The following is a 21,130-nucleotide window of genomic DNA, read 5'->3' as shown; positions in this document are numbered from 1 at the left end:
TCCAATTGACTTGAAATTTGAAGAGGATTTGCATATCAAGTCACTGAATTCAACGAACAAGTATTTTTGAGGTGAACATTCAAACTCCTCGACAGTGTATACAAAAAAAACAAAAAAACAAACAAACAGGCCAAAAGGTCCACATAGGCCAAACTTCTAAAATTGTAAATTTTCATCTGATTGACTTAAAATTTGCAGAGTGTTTACAGATTTACCTTTTGCCACCGAAGATGAAGGTAGTTGTGTTTTCACCCCTTTCTGTGTGTTTGTCTGTCTGTGTGCAGGATATTTCAAAAAGTCGTGTACGGATTCAGATGAAATTTTGTGGACATCTTTGGTGTGTGACAAGGAAGAACTGATTAGATTTTGGTGAAGATCCGAATCAGACTACTATGATTTTTTAAGTGACTCTTCACCATTGAGAGATCGGACCAAAAACGATATGTAGCAGGATATATCAAAAAGTTGTGGACGGATTCGGATGAAACTGGGTGGACATGTTGGGTGTGTGACAAGGACGATTGATTAGATTTTGATGAAAATCCGAATCCAGATCTGGATTCGAGAATTATTTAATTTTTTAAGTGATTTTTCACCATTGACAGATCGGGCCAAAAACGATATAGTCCTGTTTTGCACGATATTTCAAAAATGTATTGATTGGGCCTGATATGTTCTCATGGATCAGGCATTACGTGGTGGAGGTATGTGCTCTACCGAGTGTCCTTCCAGTTTGTACAATGCATCATCGCACTGGGCTGGCTAGATGTCCTAGAGGTATGTACACGTGTCTCCAAAACTGTCTAACCTGGGCTCGAATCCCGACCCAACTATAAACTATCCTCCTGGTGTTTGTGTGCCGTCCCTCGGATGGACGTTTAAACTGTATGTCCCGTCTGCCAGCGTTAATTGGTCGTCGTTAAACATCCCTTGATGTCCTTCACGAAGAGTCGGTGAGCTATCGCTGGCAACTTGAATAAATTTCAAATCCTGCCTTAATAGCCTTGATTAAACGCAGGCCCGGTCAACCAGTCCATGAAAGATTTGGGCCAAGCTCCCCCGACCGACCCCCCAGGAACGTGGGAATGAATCGTTGTGGTTGTAAAGAAGAAGAAGAAGAGGAGGAGGAGGAGCATTTGAAGTGCATATAACTGTGCTCCTCGTTTGGATGGTCCACTGGGCCGGCTGAGGTATTTTTTTTATCTCGTAGTGAAGAGTTTCCTTGTGCGCGAAGCGAAGGCTCCTCGACCGGACACAAAGATTTTAAAGGAATCGTTCGTGCACAGCCATGGCACCCTCCAATGCGAACCGCAAGCAGGCCGAGTTCTGCCCGACGAACCTCCTGACTTGGGACTTGAATGTGGCCGAGATCAACACCCGTGCCGCGGCCCTTTCGGCCCAATTCCGGGCCGCACACGACGCCGTGGCCGCAATTCCTTTGGAAGACGTTTCCTATGAGAACACGCTGCTTCCCTTGGCGCACGTGGAAGCGATGTTCGTAGGTACGTGACCGGATCACCACAAGGGACTCGAAACAAAGCCGGGTCCGGATCGCGTCCGCGTCACAAATTATTTTATTTATTTTTATTTTTTAATATTATTTATTTATATTAATTAATTAATGAATATAAATAAAATTATTTATTTATTTATATATATATATATATATTTATATATATATATTTGATTTTAATTTAATTTTTTTTAATTATTAATTTAATAATACCTACTTTTTATATATATTTTTAATTTTTTTTCCTGCTTGTTCCAAATATCAAACTCCTATCAAAAGTTTGTTCACGAACTTTCCTCTTGGTTTGGAATGTCTGCAATCGGCGGTCGTACTTGAATCGGGCACAGTGCTCCTGTGATTCTTTATTCCACTCTTGCCATTCACAACTTTCTTCCTGCCCTCCACCCTCCACCCCAAACACCAGTCCAGAAGAATCAGCTGGATTTCCCACAGCATGTGTTTACAAGCCAAGACATCCGCTCAGCCAGCACTAAGGCCGACAAGATGCTGTCAGAGTTGAAGATCGAGATGAGCATGCAAAATGACGTTTATCAAAGGTTAATCGCTCTCCAGGTAATGTTTGTTTCTTCCCTTGCACGTGTCTATGTCTAAAATTTATGAGGCTTTGGGAAGGTGTTTAGACTTGTCAGTTTGGTCGCCAACGCAACTTGAATGAATCCAGTCATTTATGAACTGGGTACTATGACGGCCCATTTAAAGGTTTTTTTTTTTTTTAAACACTGCTGTATGTTTTTATAAACCAAGATTTTTGAGAATTAGCGATCACTATTTGAATCTGTGGAATATATTGAGAAAAAGCTTCAAATGAGACTCCTTTGTTTTGTTGCAGCTTTGGGTAATAGCTCAGTTTCATATTTTGGTGTAAATTGTTCTTCTTATATAATGAAAGTCTTATTCTGTTTGCTTGTCTTATCTGTCTCTCCTACAATTTTCTCTTAAACGACTTGACCAGGGATCATAAAACCCATATAATTATAAAGGTCTTTGAGTAGTTCTGGTTGTACACAATTTGTTTTTTTTCCATCATAAATGACCTCGTAGTTTTTATTTTAATTAAAAAAAAAATTAGTTTACCCATCTGCTATTTTTACTGATGAATCGCAAGATTGTGAATGAGGGAGCCCCGTCGGTGGGGGCTTGTCAGCTGGAGGTGGATATCGAGTTTTAAGTGTGACCCTGAGTAACTCAAGCAGCATAACCCTCAATGGATTATTTTTTGAAAACGTATATTGTTGGAACCTGCCCAATGGTCAAATATAAAGTTGCACAGTGTTAAAATGTTGTATCAAAATGGATAGGTGAAAATTGTGGGAATGTATTCTTTCACATGCACTGTCTGAAAAATATGGGGACAGGAATACTACACTGTGAATGATGGAGGCTTGTGGTTGTAAAGAAGAAGAAAGAGGAGGAGGAGCATTTGAAGTCCATGTAATCGTGGTCCTCTTTTGGATGGATCCACTGGGCTGGCTGAGGGATTTTTTTTTTATCTTGTAGTGAAGAGTTTCGTGTAGCGCTCCCCCACTTGGAGGCAGTGGTACACGATACACATTCACATAGAGAATTTGCGTGCTCCCCCTCTTTTCCCTCCCCCCCCCCCATTTTCTCCCCCCTTCCAAGACCAACGGCAAAGATAAAAACACCCCAATGCACGAATTGGGATCATGCTGATCCGATGCAGCAAGTCTGGATGTAATCAGCCCAGAACTGTAAGAGGAGCAGCATGATAAACACACACACACACACACACACACACACACACACACACACACACACACACACACACACACACACACACACACACACACACACACACACCAGTCCAGGAATTATATCATGGATGCTCCGAACTGCAGTAGACCCACAAACTTTGATTTAAGTAGAATATCTCATCATGAATAGTTATTTGTCAACCAACAATTAATTATCCCGATGCAGTTTGAAAACAGTGGAGGGATATAATAATCTGATGTGGCCATGCTATCTCCTCCAAAGCTGTTGTGCAGAATTTCACCGAACTTGGTAGTTATGATCACCAAATGGCAGGAAGGTGCAAGAGCCATATCATTTTGGCCCTGTCCCCTGGAGTAGGTTCAAAAGGTGAAATACCAAAAAATGTAATCACGGACACACTTTTAATCCTTTTTCTTTTTTTGATGAAACTTTGGTATGCAATCAACATTTTGGCCACATGAAATATGTAACGATTTTTTGGATTTGATTCCCAAGTGGTGACAACTTAGAGTTACAGGAATAAAAAGGGGGAAAACTAGAAGGGCACTCGATAGAGCACATACCTCCACCAGGCTGATTAGTTTACCTTTTGTATTTCACTGATAGGCCGGATCTGGATTCGGACCTGAACCAAAATTTAACGAGAAGGACACTCGGTAGAGCGCTTACCTCCGCCACATAATGCCTGATACACGAGAAAATATTGGGCCCAATCAATACATTTTTGAGATATCATGCTATATTGTTACGAATCTGGAAGCCATGAGCACACAACAGCCAGAGTCCTATAGATCAGTTGTATCGGTAAGTAGGTGTTTCTAGTTAGGGTCCCATCCCGAGTCTAATGGGAATTAAATGTTTGTGCGCTGCGGAATTATTTTATAGTTAGGATTTTTATATCCACAAAAACAACAACCACATCCTCTCCATCACCAACTACAATGACAATGCCATCGCCCACGTGCATCGTGTCACGTACAGGGGTGAGGTTCCCTCCGCCCACCGTGAGCTCATCCAATCAACGTTGGCCACGAGTCACCCGACAGCCCCTCGTCCAATCCGGCAGCGAGTACCTCGGAGCGTTTTTTCCTCGTCCCGCGGGGGAGGGAAAGGATAAGTCGAGTGGTGAGTAGTCATTGGGGCGATTGGCTTGGATGACGAGGGTTCTGGAGACCAGGTGATCGTGGCGACGGCAGCGTGGTTGTCGGGTCGTCGCGTCAAGGAGTTTTGGTCCTGAGTCTGCTCGAGTGCGCGTCTCTGCCTGGGGTTGCGGCAGACTGCATCCCACGCTTTGAGGGTGTCTTGTCCGGCGCGTTGCAGCGAGCGGTCGAGTTTCATCGGGGGAGATCGCCTCGTCTCGCCTCCGCTGGGTTCGGCTGCCCTGGTCCGTCCTTTGGCGACTGGTGTTCCGGGAAGGTGCGGACATCGAGCCGCTCGAATGCGGCCAGGTAGCCAGCACGTCCTGACGCCCAGCTGAACTATCCTCCTCGCCTGGAGAGCCGAATAAAGACCCAGAGGGTCCATTTTCATTTTGGGTGTGCGTGTCTGTTTGCGGGCCTGTCTTGTTAAGTGCTTTTGCTTGTACATTGACTGCATTTCTGATAGTCGGATAACTCTGCTCTTCTGTGTTCCCCTCCCTGCCTATTGTAAATAAATATCCCTTTTGTTAAATGTATCAGCTCGTTTCTGTGTTTCTTTCATTGGCTTAGCACGGTGCGTGTTGGGAAATTGGGAAGCGGCAAATTATGCATTTGGACCGACGGGTCTTGATTACCATCCGTTTGGGTTACACACAGTTCGAGCACGATAACGGCTCGTTCCACTCGAGGCCTGCCGACGGTGTGAATTCCCCTTTTGCTTTGCCACGTTGATACTTACGTATATTGAAATTGGCAATTTACCCTATTCCACGCGGCCAAATTATTGGCGATTCAGGGTCCTGTAAGGGACCCGTGCCTTTCGGAGTTCTCCGAGAAACACGATCCAGATTCTGGGTGTTCGGTGGAGCCCACTCTACTGCTCCATCTCGCGGTTGTGCTTGCCACCGAAACTCGGCCCCACAACAATATTATCGCCTTTGGCCCGATCTCTCAATGATGAAGAATCACTTTAAAAATTAAATAATTCTCATATCCAGATTCAGATCTTCACCAAAGTCGAATCGGTTCGTCCTTGCCAAACATCCAAACTGTCCACCAAGTTTCATCCGAATCCGTCCACAACTTTTTGAGATATCGTGCTATATATCGTTTTAGCTCCATCACTCAACGGTGAAGAATCACGAAAATTTGAGGATCTGGATCCGCATTTGGATCGTTACGAAAATCGAATAAATTCTTCCTTTTTTAAAACTCAACCTGTCCACCAAGTTTCGTCCGAATCTGTACACAACTTTTTGAGATGTCCTGCTGTGTCTCTCAATGGTGAAAAATCACTTTAAAATTCTCGGATCCAGATTCAGATCTTCACCAAAATTAAACTAATTCTTCCTTGTCACATACCCAAACTCTCCACCAAATTTCATCTGAATCCGTCCACAAATTTTTGAGATATTTTGCAAACAAACAAACAAGAAGAAGAAGAAGACGTCGTGCAGAGAATGAAACTTGCAAAATCCATGAAACAAATTTGTCCCAAAAAAGAATTGGTGGTTGAATTTGATGACCAAATATGCAGCAACTCTTCAAATTTCAAGTCAATCGGATTAAAATTGACAATTTTAGAAATTTGGCCCACGTTGACATTTAAGCCAATGTTGACCTCAAAAATATAATTGGCTAGTTGAATTCAGTGACCTGAAATATAAATCCTCTTCAAATTTCAATTAAACCGGATGAAAATTGAGGATTTTTAGAAATTACACCCAAGTTGTTGACCTTATGACCTTTTGACCTCAAACAATTGGCTTTTTTCTCATGTCAAACTCTCTACCATGTTGTGAAGTTTCGTGAACGTCAGTTTTAAATTGTGACCTGTAGGCAATTGACATAAACAGACAGACAGAATAACAAAATTGACTGACCAATATACTTGAAAAATCTTAGATTTTGCAAGTCATGAAAAATCATTCATGGAGTGACACTTGGCAAAACGGAATGGCACTCATAGAGCGCATTCCTCCACCAGGCTGAACAGTTTACATTTTGCATCCCACTGATAGATCGGATATAAATCCGGACCTGAACCAAGATCGAATTGGCTTGTTCTTGTCACCTCTCCAACTCATCCACCTAGTTTTGTCATAACTTGTCCACAACGTTTTGAGATATCATGCTATACATAGTTTTTGCCCCCATCTCTCAAAGGTGAAGAAAATCATCTTAATAAATTCTCGTATCCGGATCTGGATTCAAATTTTCACGAAAACTGAATCGACTCATCCTTGTCACACACCCGACCTGTCCACCAAGTTTTATTTTTATTTTTGAGTCGCAATGTAACTGCTGCTCGAATGGTATCAATAATGCAATTTGTATAACATGGAAGTATAATTGTAAAGCAATGTAATTACTTGAGTTTGAAGCTGTTTAGCAGATAATAAGTGATATATAGTATATTATATAAATAAAATTCCATTACATCAGCAAATGAACTTTTAAAAGCTGAACAAATCACATTTTGTGAAATACAAAACACCCTTGAAAAAGAATCATTTGCACATCACACTTGATCATCAGCTCGCAAGATGCCAAATTTACAAGCATGGTTTGTAAGCCGGTCTTACAGGGAGATTGCAATTGGCCCTACAGATTGTTTGTTCTTTTTATTTTTGTTGGTTGGTTTGTTTTTATAATATGATTTTTTAAATGGTCTCTTGGCCACATTAAAGTGTTTTTCAGATGGTGGGGGAAAAGTCGCCAAGTACCATCACCATAATAGACCGATTTGCCTGGTGCTGGCTTCTGTTGGCATGAACATAGAGTTCAATAATGCAGTAATACACTAAAAAAAGGGAAGTTGAACATGGCCTTAGATATGGATAACTTGCACAATAGTTTACAATTTGAGAAATAGGTCATAGTGCAAGAAAATTTTCACTACTTGTCCTAAATTGATTGTTCAGTTCATAATAACACCAATTTTCTCCTGATTTCTGGTCTTTTCACCCCATTGCTAGATTCCTTGCATGAGGCTTGTATTATTATATACGCAACCCATTATTTGTGTTTTGACATTCTGCTTTGCTTTGTGGCTGAGTAATGTATTATACTCATTGTTGCTCCACCTTGCCTCCTTGCAGGAGAAGTGCCAACCAAATGAGCTTAAGCCCGAGGCGCAGCGCCTGCTTGAGCGACTTTTAAAACTGGGTCGTCGGAATGGCCTTCATCTGCCCGCTGACATTCAGGATGTGAGCCACATTTTCATCTTTCCTTTACGATATTGTGGTTTTTTTCCCTCTCGTCCTCTTTGTTGTCTTTGTAATGTCGTGGCAAAGGTGCTCCAGCTTTGTCTGTTCCACCTGTGGTTTTTCCGACTTTTCTTTCCCCATACCCCTTAACGTATCCAACTGAAACTTGGTACATGGCTTTGTTATGATAACTTACAGAGGAAGTTCGAGTTTCGGGGCATTTCGTCAATTTTTCACAGAGTTATGACCTTTTTAGATTTAGAAAATATCACATAAATTATACATGGGTCTGTTCAGCTGCCCTGACTCCACTCCACTGCTTTGCACCCATTGGCTGGACAGTTGGCCTGACTCCACCCCAATAAAATCATGCGCTGCTATTGCATGAAGCAGCACAGATTGACAGGCCTTAGGCCTGGGTGTTAGTCCATGGCCCGGTGCAATTGGAATAATCGCAGGTATATAACCACGGTGCATTACATATGCACATAAGCTGTACGCATGTTTGTGCTTCATGTATTTACATCGGGTTATGAAGCAGCACAGATCGACAGGCCTCAGGCCTAGGTGTTCGTCCATGGCCCAGTACAATTTGAATGATCCCAGGTATATAACCAAGATGTATTATCTGTGTACAAAAGCCATATGCATGTTTTTGCTTCATGTATGTACATCGGGTTTCATATGAAATGGGAAAAGCCGAGAAACAAACGAAATACGGTGAGTTGGAAAGATTCTTATTCTTCATTTTGGGTTCGGTAATGGCTCGAGCACACGTAAAAGCAAACTAATTTTATATCTCCAGTTTGTTATCCAAGCTATCTTTATTGGTTTCTAGTCCACAAAATATATCAGTAAATGAAGATTGCTTTTCCTTTTATTTTGCCGAATAGACCCAGACACAGTGGGTTAGAGAGTTTCTTCTTCTTAATTTTGGTTCTGGTATCTGCTCCAGCATGCATTAAACGCAAACTTTTTTTTACCCTGTGTGGTGGAATACCCCACGGGGTCTTACCCTGTGTCACTTCAGACTTTTCTTGTGTATCTTTTTGTGATGCGATGAAAATCTCATCAAACTCTCAAACTATCTGTCGTCCATGCTATCGCTCACCTGAGAGTTGTACGAATGAACTCCCATGGGGTATGTTCGCAATTCAAACTTGTTTGTTCACGAGTCAGTAAGTGAACACTATATTCGTTATGGGTGTGTCTGTCTGTCTGTCTGTCTGTCTGTCTGTCTGTATGCCCTGAGCATAGCTCCGTGGGTTTTGATCCGATCCTGATAAAATGTGGGTGGGAGGTTTATGTCATGATCTCGTTGTGTTTTCCTGAGAATGGGCATGGTGCGCCCATTATGGGCGGAGCCACGCCCAAAAAACATGTGTTTTTAGGGGGTAGCCGGTTTCAAGTTGCATCTTCTCCAAGGGGGTTTGTCGAATCTGACAGGGGTTTCGGTATTTGGTTTGCCCAATGGCACCTGCATAGCTCCATGGAGCTCGATTTTTTTTTTTTCATTTTCGTCCCAAGGTCAAGGTCACAAGGTCACGAACTTAGAAAATTGCGAATTTTGACATAAAAATGTTCTTCTCCGAGGGGTTTGTCGAATCTGGCAGGGGTTTTGGTATTTGTTTAGCCCAATGGCACCCGCATCGCCCCACAGAGCTCGATTTTTCATTTTCGTCCCAAGGTCAAGGTCACAAGGTCACGAACTTAGAAAATGTCAAAAAAAAATCAATAAATTGGGCATCGAGCTCCGAGGGTTTTCAACTGTTTCGAATAAAAGTTGGTATGCAAGTAGTGCTCTTCGAGTACTACAACTTTCATCATTTACGTTTTTCCCGATTCCCGCCAGTTTGCCCGTGGCGTCCCCTCGAAGGTCAAAGCATATAAAAGGCAAACCGTGTACATTGCTTGTGAACCATCGCCGTCTCCAGACTTGGTTTTTTTAATCTGAACATTCATTTGGACTGGCAGGGAAGATGTATTACAAAGCAATTCTCACTTTTGTTTATTTTTTAATTCGTAGCCATGACATTAACTATTTGAAGGCTTCATCAACAGATGTGCTGTAAATGAGACATGTCCATCAGAGCATATGGAAAGTATTTACATGCTATTTCTATGAGTTGCAGACCGATATATTGGCTGATGTCTGGCATTTTCAGGATATTGGCATCGGCCAATGATTGCCCTGATATGGCAGATATTTAAATTAAAAAACAAACAAACAAAAAAAACTTTCCTTCTTGTGACGTGAGACAGCTGGAGCTCATCCTTGTGTCAATTTGGAATCTGCAGCCACTCTTCAGGTCAGGTGGCTTCTGCAGAACGTTGGTGAGAGCGTGCTGGCAGTGTTGGATATGCGAAAGAGGAAAAAGTAATAATTTTATTCCGAGCTTTCAGATCTCAATTTATTTAATTCACCATGGCAAACCAAGCCGTGCTCGCCATGCACATTGATTGTGATAGAAACCTCCACAGATGTCACACATTTACATCATTACTTTGTTGCCTTGCAAGCTTTCACATGCCCACTCACACAGTGAGACTTTCTCAAACCACTTGCACACATGGGCCGTCTTGTGACGTTTCACGCTCACACCATGGGCCTATCGCACACTTACACGCCACCTTGCGACAATTCACACACGCGACGTCTCTTGGAGGCCCCGCAAATGAATCTGCCATTTGTGCCGGGTTCATGCCTCACACACCATGTAGCACGCTGTGCCCTGCACCCTGGTTCCCACAGGAACATTTTAATCTGTATTTGTATATCCATTGTCACTTCAGACCCAAATGCAGATGGATATGTAACTGGGCTTATTTGAGTTAATACAGACTCCATGTCCTTTGATGTAAACATCTGAAACCCGTCCTGACATCACTCCGCACTGACCGAACCAGTCAGAGATGGGCTGTGGGATGCTGGGGAGTGTGTGCGCACATCCAAAGTTGTAACCTCCACTAAACTTGGCCCGTAATATCTTGTGCACCCTTTGACACCATGACTGGTAAGGGATCAACGAGTGCTTCTTTGCCTAAGAAACAAAGGAAAGCAATTTAAAAGAAGGTGAAAGGAGTAGTGAACATTTATGGAGCGGTTCGACTGACGGAATCCACCTCACAAATGACTCGTGCAAATGCTGATAAAATCAAAGCAAGCGCTCAGTGTTTCGGCATTACAAAGAAAGTGAGTCACATTAACTGTAACATCATGAACTGCAAGTCAGATGTTGATGACCCTGCACCTTCCTCCTCTTGATAACTCCACACCATCACCCCCCCCCTCCCCACTTCCATCACATCAAACAACACCATTTAACATAGGTTGGTGAAGTGAAGTTTCATTTTATTTTATTTGTGTCTGTGTCTCTGTCTTTGTCTCTCTGTCTTTGTCCTATCTCTATCTATCTATCTATCTATGTATCGCTCTCGCTATCTTTCTTTTTTTCCCCATCCAGTGTTCACCTGCGACCTGACACAACCTCCACTGATTACATTGTTTCTTATGGGAAAATTTCTTTCTTTTTACACGTTTTAAGCTAACATGGTAAATTCACAGAATGCAACCACCGCATTAAACGAGGAATTACGAAATGTGACGCTCAATCGGAGTCATGAAACAAATGGTGGGAAACCCACCCTGCACCACCCTAACATGACGGCTCGGACTAGTAGAATGATGTGGAAGGCAGTCAGGTCAGGTCAGGCCAGATCGGATCTGTGACTTGCTACAGGTATCATGTAAACCTGTACTAACCTGTTCCATGGTTGCGTTGTCGGCGACTAAACCGTCTCCCCCACCAGGTTTTCTGGTGAGGAGGGTGTATGATATGGACACCCACCAGGATGAAGAACAAAACCTGTCAAAGGGCGGAGGAGCTCCTTGTGAGCCAACGGCCATCCATATTGAGTGCCCAACTGTGTCTACAGATGTCCTCCTGCATTTGGGTTACTTCTTATTAGGAGGTTGGTGGCAGGATTTGCACTCCGGCCACCGTAAAACCCTTCATTCCGCAAAACATTCCAGAAGCATTGAGAAATCTGAAAACCCACTCCGTGAGAGTACCTCCTGTGCAGCTTCCCTTCGCAGGGCAGCTCACCGGATGACAGGATTGGGGCAAAGCCTCCGGGGCCCCCAATCTTTGATGATAGGAGGGAAACCATGGGGTTACATTCCCGGGAGAGTGTGTGGGGAAGCTGCTGAGGTGTCGTCCACCAGACGGTGGTCTCCTTGAGTGAACCTGAGGTGGTCCCTTCGGGTGGGTGCCTGGAATGTCCTATCCCAAAGAGAGGATGATCACCTGTCTCTGTTATCATCTGAGCTCAAGCGTTTGGACATTGGTATTGCAGCACTCTCTGAGGTTCGGAGACCGGATAGTGGCGAGATCATGGTGGGTGGTGACACCCACTATTGGTCTGGTCGCTCTGATGGTTACCATGCCCAAGGAGTTGCTGTAGCTGTGTCTAACAAGCTGACTCCAATGATAATTGAGGTAACACCGGTCTACGAGCGTATTATGGGACTAAGGATTCGTCACTCCTTGGGTGTCATTTCCTTGGTCTCTGTATGTGCTCCGACTGAGGCGAGTGATCTCACCGTGAAAGACGCATTGTATGCCATGCTCAAGTCTGGGGTTGATCAGTGCCCCAGGCGAGATACATTTCTAGTCTTGGGGGATTTGAATCCATCGACTGGAACTGATAGGGATGGTTATGAGGTGTGTGTTTGTACTCATGGGTATGGAATTGTGAACCAGAATATCACTAAGTTCGTTGACTTTGCAAGAAGTCATGGACTTCGACTGGCTGGTTCATGGTTTCAGCGCCCACAGGCTCATCGCTGGACTTGGTAATCCAACGCTGGTGGTGTGGCAAAGGAGATTGACTGTATCGTCATTGGTCACTGGAGGATGATCCAGAACTGCAGGGTCCACCGGAGTGCTCAGTTCCTCAATATTGACCACCGGCTTGTTGTAGCAACTCTTAAGTTGCACCTTAAATCCAGGAGAATGGTACCATCCCAGCCTCAGCTGGATGTTGGCAAGCTCAAGGATGAAAGGGTAGCTGAGGAGTTTGCGATCAGGCTGAGTAGAGATTTGGGGTGTCTGGGTGCTTTGGGGGATCCTGAAGAGTTGTGGAGTGCCTTCAAGACCACCCTCCTTGAGGTTGCCGGTAGATGTCTTGGAGTTCACCGCAGGGCAAAGAAGAATTTTGTTTCTCAAGCGACACTGGATACCATTGTCCAGAGTCGCAGGGCCAGGCTGAATGGCAGAGTTGAGCTGTTCAGGGAGCTGAGGAGTAAAACTGTATGTGCACTAAGGCAGTGCTTCTCAACCTTTTGGAGCCGTGCCCCCCCCTGCCAAATTTAAGTTGGGGTTCGTGACCCCCGTCCCGAATCACACTTGAAACACACTGCAGTGACGTCACGGAGCGCATAAAAAAATCCAGAGTGCCTGGAGCACATTGGTCAATGCCTAGGTACTGCCTGCTGTTAAAACTAAACAGAACTAAACTAAACTAAACTGACATCACAAATTAAATATTTACACTCTGATGTATAACACAGTAAAAACAGCCAGCCACATTCATGAAAAAGGCTTCTGTAAATGCGAAGAGCGGTATGTAGCCTATTTATGCACGGGACACAGATTGGAAGATTGAGCGACCCTCTGCTGCAGACAGAGGTTACTATCACACATGACAGCTTCCAGATGTACACAAACCTTGCATTACTGACCAAAAATATACAAAACACAAAACAACAAAACAAAAACGAAATCAATTTGACTTTAAGTACAGTTTTAAATTTTATTCAAGATCCGACAGCACAATTCATTGTGAAGGAGGCAACAGGACTGCTTTACATGCTGATGGCAATAGGCTATTATCATTCATTCTCATGTAGCTGGGCCTGCAAAACAGCTTTAAGCACAGTGCAAATACTTTTCAGTGTCCCTACAGGCTTATTATTCTCAGTTCATTCACAGTTCTTATAACAGTTATGCCTGTTGTAGGCTTGTAGCCTATTATTATCATTCATCTCATTTTGCATTTTCCCCTTTATAACAACGATTCTCAATGGGTTTTCAGTTTCATTTTTTTCCAGATTGAACACAATAATTCATATAATGCTGACTCAGAATAATTGAACGCAATAATTCAGATAATACTGACTCACGATAATTGAACACAATAATTCAGATAATAGTGACTCAATAATTGAACACAATAACACACAATAATTCTTTTTTTAACAGTTACATCTGTAAAGGCACAGGCTTGTATTGTCAGATAGTATTCACTTACTCATGTTAGTGGGATGGCTGGGCCTGTTTCTTTGACCAAAGCAGCTGTATTCTTGGTTTTCAGCTGGAGACTGCAACACGAAGATCATCCTCAACTCTAATGAGCCGTGATCTGTATTTGTTCTTGATAAATGTCAGTGAGGAAAAGGTCTTCTCACAAAGGTATGTAGATCCAAATGGAATAAGTATATCAATTGCAGCCTTTGATAGTCCTGGGTATTCTGCGGCCACTGACAGCCAGAATTCCTCCAGTGTGGATGAGGCAAAAGCGGAGTTTAATGTGCGGTCAGAGGAGAGGTCCAAGAGCACATCCTCAAGCTCCGATGACAGATTTCGGGCAGATGAGGTGATGAAAGGCTGGCGTATCCAGTCGTTTCTCTCTGGGGTGTCGTCTTTTGGGAAGTACCTATTGAAGTGGCCAAGCAGGCTTCTGAGGTGAGTAGCAATAAGTCCTTTTTATTGTTTGGATGCTTATGTCAAATTTGTCCATGAAGTCCTCGAGCTCAGGGAACATTTCCACACTGCCTTCTTCGACTCGCGCTGCCCACCGCTCAAGCTTCTTAGTAAACGCTGTAACCTTGTCAGAAAGCGTGAGGACATTGGTGTTTGGGCCTTGGAGAGACAAGTTTAGACTGTTCAGTTTATCAAATATGCCTGCCAGATATGCAAGGCCAGTCACCCATGTGGGGTCGGTCAGGTGGTCAGCGAGGGGGGAGCCGCAATCCGAGAGGAAAATGCGAACCTCCTCACACAGTTCAAACGGTCTGGTTAAAACTTTCCCCCATGATAGTCATCTGACCTCTGTGTGAAATAGTAGAGATTCGTGTTCCGATCCCATTTCCTGGCAGTGTGTGGCAAACAGTCTGGTATTCCCCGGATGGGATTTGATGAAGTTCACCACTTTAATGGCTGTTTGGAGAACATTGCGGAGTTGTGGCTCGAGGTTCTTGATGGCGAGGGCCTCTCTGTGAATAATGCAATGAGTGAATTTGACATGCGGCATCACTTCTAAAACTTTAGCTTTCAGTCCCCTTCTTGTCCCCTGCATGGCACCAGCTCCATCTGTACACACAGAGATGCAATTTTCCCAACTTAGCCCTTCCTCGCGCATTTTACTGTCCAGTTTGTTTAAAATGTCACGACCAGTGCAAGTTCCTTCAAGTATCGAGCAAAACAACATATCCTCGTACATTTTCCCCTCGTAGCTGTATCTTGCAAAAACTAGTAACTGTGCATCACTGGAAACATCCGTTGTTTCTTCAATTTGGAGGGAAAATCTTCCACTTTTCTTCACTCGGTCAATGAGCTGCTCTTTAATGTCGTTGGCCATTTCACCAATGCGCCTCGCCATTGTGTCATTAGACAGTGGAACAGTCTCAAGTGTGCTAGCTATTTTTTCAGCATGCATAGCTCTGGTCATTGCAATCACTTCTGGGCGGATCAGGCTCTCTGCAATATTATGGGGCTTTTTGGATTGACCAACCAGGTATGCCACTTCATATGAAGCCAACAGGGCTTTGACAGGGATTGTAGAGTGCTCACGTACAGTCGTCTTTTGGCTTTGTAGTTCTCCCTCATTACGACAAAAAAAATCTAATGGTTTGTCAATGTAGGATGGGTGTTTGGTTTGTAAATGTCTCTTCAATTTCACTGGTTTCAAGCTTTCGTGAGCAAGCACTTCTGAACACAGAACACACTGTGGATATTCCACTTCATTTTTGGCTAGGCATGTGAATCCGTACTGCAGAAAGTCAGTCTGATATTTCAGACGCTTGTTGGAGGCCAAATCTGCCGCCGGCACCTTACGTTTTTTGGTTGAACTTGTAACAGTTGGCCCACCTTCACATCTGTTGTCTTGGTCCGCATCTTGAGCTGGCAGACGTTTTTTGACAAGCCACCGATCCATATTCAGCCACCTTGCAGTAGTTAGTTAGCGCTAACATTGACTTTCAGCACCCGCCACTGCTTCTCTCTCTCTCTCTCTCTCTCTCTCTCTCTCTGTCTCTCTCTCTCTCTCTCTCTGTCTCTCTCTCTCTCTCTCTCTCTCTCTCTCTCTCTCTCACTCACTCACCCACTCACTCACTCACTCACTCACTCACTCACTCACTCACTCACTCACTCACTCACTCACTCACTCACCCACTCACTCACTCACTCACCCACTCACTCACTCACCCACTCACTCACTCACTCACCCACTCACTCACTCACTCACTCACCCACTCACTCACCCACTCACTCACTCACTCACCCACTCACTCACTCACTCACCACTCACTCACTCACTCACTCACTCACTCACTCACTCACTCACTCACTCACTCACTCACTCACTCACTCCACTCACTCCACTCACTCCACTCACTCACTCCACTCACTCACTCCACTCACTCACTCACTCCACTCACTCCACTCACTCCACTCACTCACTCACTCCACTCACTCACTCCACTCACTCACTCCACTCACTCACTCCACTCACTCACTCCACTCACTCACTCACTCACTCACTCACTCACTCACTCCACTCACTCACTCACTCCACTCACTCCACTCACTCCACTCACTCACTCCACTCACTCACTCCACTCCACTCACTCACTCCACTCACTCACTCCACTCACTCACTCCACTCACACTCACTCCACTCACACTCACTCCACTCACTCCACTCACTCACTCACTCACTCACTCACTCACTCCACTCCACTCACTCCACTCACTCACTCCACTCACTCCACTCCACTCACTCACTCCACTCACTCACACTAATTTCACTTGCTGCTCAAATCTGTTTCATAATGACTACATTATAACATTGGTATGGGAGATTTAATTGAAAAATCATTTTCAAAAAAATTTATGAATTTCTTTATTTGATATTTATTTGTTTTGACAACCTTCCCGTGACCCCCGAAAACAATCTCGCAACCCCCAGGGTGTCACGACCCCCAGGTTGAGAACCATTGCACTAAGGGTTGAAAGGAGGCCTATGTGCGAGGAATCTGTGAGGGGGTAGAGCATCACCTGTGGTCAAGTGATTCTCGTCCCACTTACAGGGGAATTTGCGCATTGCATTCATCCAAGCCCATCCCTCAGTGTACTGCAGTTGGAGCAGAGGGTGGAGGGCTCTTGACAGAGGAGTCTGAAGTGAAGGCCCGCTGGGCCGGTTACTTTAAGCGGTTGTACCAGGCTCATCCACCAGCTGTCGAGTTGGACATCAGTGGTGTCGCAATCCCTGTTGCTGACCCTCCAATCAACTGTGGTCCACCTTCGTTTGTGGAAACACAGGCTGCGGTGAACCGGTTGAAATTGGGTAAGCTCTGGGGATCTGTGACATCCATGTTGAACTTCTCAAGGCCTGTGGAAGTGCTGTACTCGTGTCGTTGCATGCAGGTCTGTACTCTGCCTGGAGCACAGGCATCATCCCAATTGACTGGTAAAGAGGCCTTCTTGTCCTGCTCTGGAAAGGGAAGGGTGATCACCAAGACTGCAACAACTACCGAGGGGTGACGCTGCTCTCAGTGCCGGGCAAGGTCTTTGCTCGGATAATTGTTGATGGGGTTCGCCATCATCTGATTGAGCACCAGCGTCCAGAGCAGTCAGGCTTTACACCAAAGAGGTCAACGATTGACCGTATCCTTGCTCTTCAGGTTCTCACCGAACGCAGATGAGAGTTTTGGCAGGGGCTGCTTGCAGCCTATGTTGATCTCTGTCAACTGTTTGATTCATTGAATCGGGATGCCCTCTGGAGGATTCTTGGTCTTCATGGGGTGCCACCAAAACTGATCGATCTGATGTCTGAACTCTACTCTGGTACTGAGAGTGCTGTGAAGTGTGGTGGTACCATCTCTGACTGATTCCAGTTGTTACTGGAGTTTGTCAGGGGTGTGTACTGGCCCCCACACTTTTCAGCACTTCTGTGGACTGGATTCTGGATAGGATGTCTGAGAGATCAAGTTGCGGTGCATTGTTTGGGAATGTGAAGATCTTGATTTCGCAGATCATGCAGTCATCTTTGCGGAGACTCCAGATGTCCTTTTGGGGGCCCTTGAGGTGCTGAATGAGGAGTCTGAGCTGCTGTGATTATGGGTTTCCTGGGTCAAAACGAAAATCCAGGCCTTCAATGACATCTTGGATGCTGCTATCTTGTCTGTAACTGTTTGTGGTGAGGATGTTGAGGTCACGGAGAGATTCACTTACCTTGGCAGTGATAGTCATGTCTCTGCTGGCTGTAAGCCAGAGGTCAACAGACCTCTGGGTCAGGCCTGGGGAGTCGTGGATTCACCGGATAATGGGGTTTGGCGCTGTTGGTACCTGTGCAGGAGGACGAAAGTCCGAGTCTTCAGGTCCTTGGTGCTTCCAGTCTTGTTCTACGGATGTGAGACTTGGACTCTTACCAGAGATCTGAGACAGAGACTTAATTCCTTTGGTACCAGGTCTCTTTGGAGAATCCTTGGCTATCGCTGGTTGGATTTTTTGTCCAACGAGCGGTTGCTGAGAGAGACTCAAATGAGTTTTTTACCTGCATAGTCCGTGAGCGTCGGCTGCGGCTGTATGGGCATGTGGCTTGTTTTCCAAATGCTGATCCTGCTCACCAGATTCTCTCAGCGAGGGAGTCTTGTGAGTGGAGGAGGCTAATGGGCCGACCACGTGCCTCGTGGTTGCAGCAGGTTGACCATCATCTCAAGGAGATGGGGATGGGCCAGGCATCTGCTTGGGGGATGGCCAGACGGAGGCCCCTGGAGTCCCGGCGGAAAGTGGACGCAGCGACGCACTGCTCTGGCACATGCTCCCAAACCTGACCTGACCTGATGGAAGGCGAGAAGTGAAATTTTATTAATTTATTTTTAACTTTGTTTTTTTCATCAAAATCTAAAATTATAGTTTCAGCTTGAAAAATTGGCAGTTTTCATGTAAAACCAGAATTTAGGATCCTGGATTTGTGGCTGGTTGCCTGTATAAGCTTCGTTCGACATTATCATCCTGTTGATAATTAAAATAATGTTTGCAGTTTGCCTACATTGTACTTTGATGTTGTGTATGAGCAAGCAAGCTAATATTGTGTAAAATAAATTTGTTAATTTAAGTTCAACAATTTTATGTAATTTTCACTTAAAAAAAAATTATTATTATTATATTGTTTAATCGGACGCATATATCAGTCATCACCTCTCCCCCCCCCCCAAACCCCGGCATCAGCCCTTGTAAAACCATGCTTGGTCGACCTCTAATTTTTATGACGAACAAACAAAATGAGCTTATTCATTTGGGGTCATCTAAATCTGTCATTTCAAAAATGGTGTACTTTTAACCTTGACTTCCCTCCATGAGGCCGAAACATAAATTGCTTTTCTTTAATCTCCTCTCCTTTTCCCTTCCTTTGCTCAAGGAAACGTTCCATGGTTGACCCACCTCACTCCTGTTTTCCTTTTGCATACATTATATTTGGATGTCTTCCCAAAGTATATGATTATTGTTTTTCAGTTACATTATCCTTTCTACTGCACCACTTCCCATTCTCCTGGCTCTTCCATCAGTATTGCCATCTTTCTGTGCATAATATTTCTTCACAGGACATCAAAGCCATCAAGAAGCAAATTTCTGAACTCTCCATTGACTTCACCAAGAACCTCAATGAAGACACCACCTATTTTCTGTTTACTTGTGCAGAGCTGGGTAAGATTCTACTATGTTATATATTTTTTTGTCTACAAAGTCCAACACAGAATGGATCAGAAAGCAACAGAACAAAAGAAACAGAAAGATAGGGGTAAAATACCAACAGCAGGGTCGATGGACAAAATAGAGGGAGACAGACAAACAAGGGATGTGGGTAAGAATGAGGCATTGGGGAAGACCCAAAGGGTGGACAAGATGAATACAGAAGCAAACTCTCACGAAGGGAAAACTATAAATTTGGGAGGCTGGGGGGAGGAGGGGTGGTGATTTAACAGGGGTAAAAAAAAAAGCATCATGATTTTGGATGGAGGATGATCTGAGATGGTGGTGAACAGCTGTCTTGAACACCTGTGGGAAGAATGAGATTGAAGAGAATGTGGAAGTTTGTTCCACGAGTTGGAAGAAAGAGGAATGAAGGAGTGGAAGTGAGAAGTGATTCTGGATTTTGCGACTTACCAGAATGGGGGTTTCAATTTACACGCATCCTGCAGATACCTGTTGGGGACAAAGCACGAAGAAGGCAGAGGGTGCAAGACCAGAAAGGAGGCAGTAGAAGACAGAGAGACCATCGACCTGCGATGACAAAGTGATCATCCCATGGACCCAGCTTAATTGTGGGAAATTCCAATGATCTTGGTTTCCATGATGTCATGCTGTGCAAGGTGTGAGGCAAGTGAGCCAGTCCAGAGGAGAGCACGATTCTATCAAGCTTTGGAGGAAGACCTTGTGGGTGGATAAGAGTTCAGTTGTGCCAAGGAAGGACCTTGCATGACTGAGGATGCGTTGTCAGCAGCTGGCTTTGGAAGCCAACTGTGAAATGTGGTTTGTCCAGGAAAGATCAAGCTGATGGTGAGACCCAAGAGTTTGAGTGACTGTACTTCTTCAAGAGGGTTGCTAACAAAGTAAATGGGAGGGTTTGCTCGATGGTCCTGAGAGAAGAGAGAGAGAGGGGGGAGATGGGGGAGAGATGGCTGATGTGTTTTGCATCATGTCAAACTCCAGCAACCCCTCCAACCCCTCAAACCCCCACCCCCACCCCCCACTCCCCATTCAACGTTGGAATATTGTAACTTTGGCGTGGTTAAAAAGTATGGCTGATGGAGATTTGCGCCATCAATCTGGTGGTGGGGTTTCAAATGGTGATACGGTTTCCTGGGCTTTGCTCATCCCACCATATGCTGACAAATGGGGAACCGATCACAGCGACAGATCCTAGTTCGAGCTTTCTGTATGCCGAAAAATGAAGTCGAGATGTTTTCCACTTTCCTGGCAGATGGCATATGGTCTCTTTTGACAGTCAGTTGTTAAATTGGTGATCATGCGGATGGAGGATTTGACCTTGAGTTCACCCGGCAGTCCACGGTAGCTAATATGTATTTCATCTGAGAGGTGCAATGTAAATGTGGAGTCACAGCATCATGTTGAGAGACAACGAGCAGCTGGCTGGGTTTGATACATTTTTATCAACCAGGTTTTTCTCATTGCGAATGTTCTACTGTCCCACTATATGAAAATTCCCCT

General features: G+C 44.5%; 1 protein-coding gene across 2 annotated transcripts in view; it reads left to right on the top strand.

Annotated features, from left to right (window-relative positions):
• Positions 1-1,099: 1,099 nt before the first annotated feature.
• The window catches only part of LOC147032859 (thimet oligopeptidase-like), a 74,524-nt gene continuing 54,493 nt past the window's right edge, over positions 1,100-21,130 (top strand). For both annotated transcript variants that reach the window (XM_085870798.1, XM_085870797.1), the window contains exons 1-4: positions 1,100-1,502; positions 1,938-2,086; positions 7,509-7,616; positions 19,504-19,606. In XM_085870798.1, coding sequence (XP_085726924.1) covers positions 1,289-1,502; positions 1,938-2,086; positions 7,509-7,616; positions 19,504-19,606 — 574 coding nt within the window. In that variant the 5' untranslated portion in view covers positions 1,100-1,288. The remainder of the gene's footprint in view (positions 1,503-1,937; positions 2,087-7,508; positions 7,617-19,503; positions 19,607-21,130) is intronic.

This window comes from Eptatretus burgeri, chromosome 2, assembly GCF_056783735.1.
Source record: "Eptatretus burgeri isolate ZD-2024b chromosome 2, Ebu_testis_v1, whole genome shotgun sequence".
Lineage (NCBI taxonomy): Eukaryota > Metazoa > Chordata > Myxini > Myxiniformes > Myxinidae > Eptatretus > Eptatretus burgeri.
The sequence above is the reverse complement of the archived record's forward strand: the minus strand, read 5'-3'. Positions and strand labels throughout refer to the sequence as shown.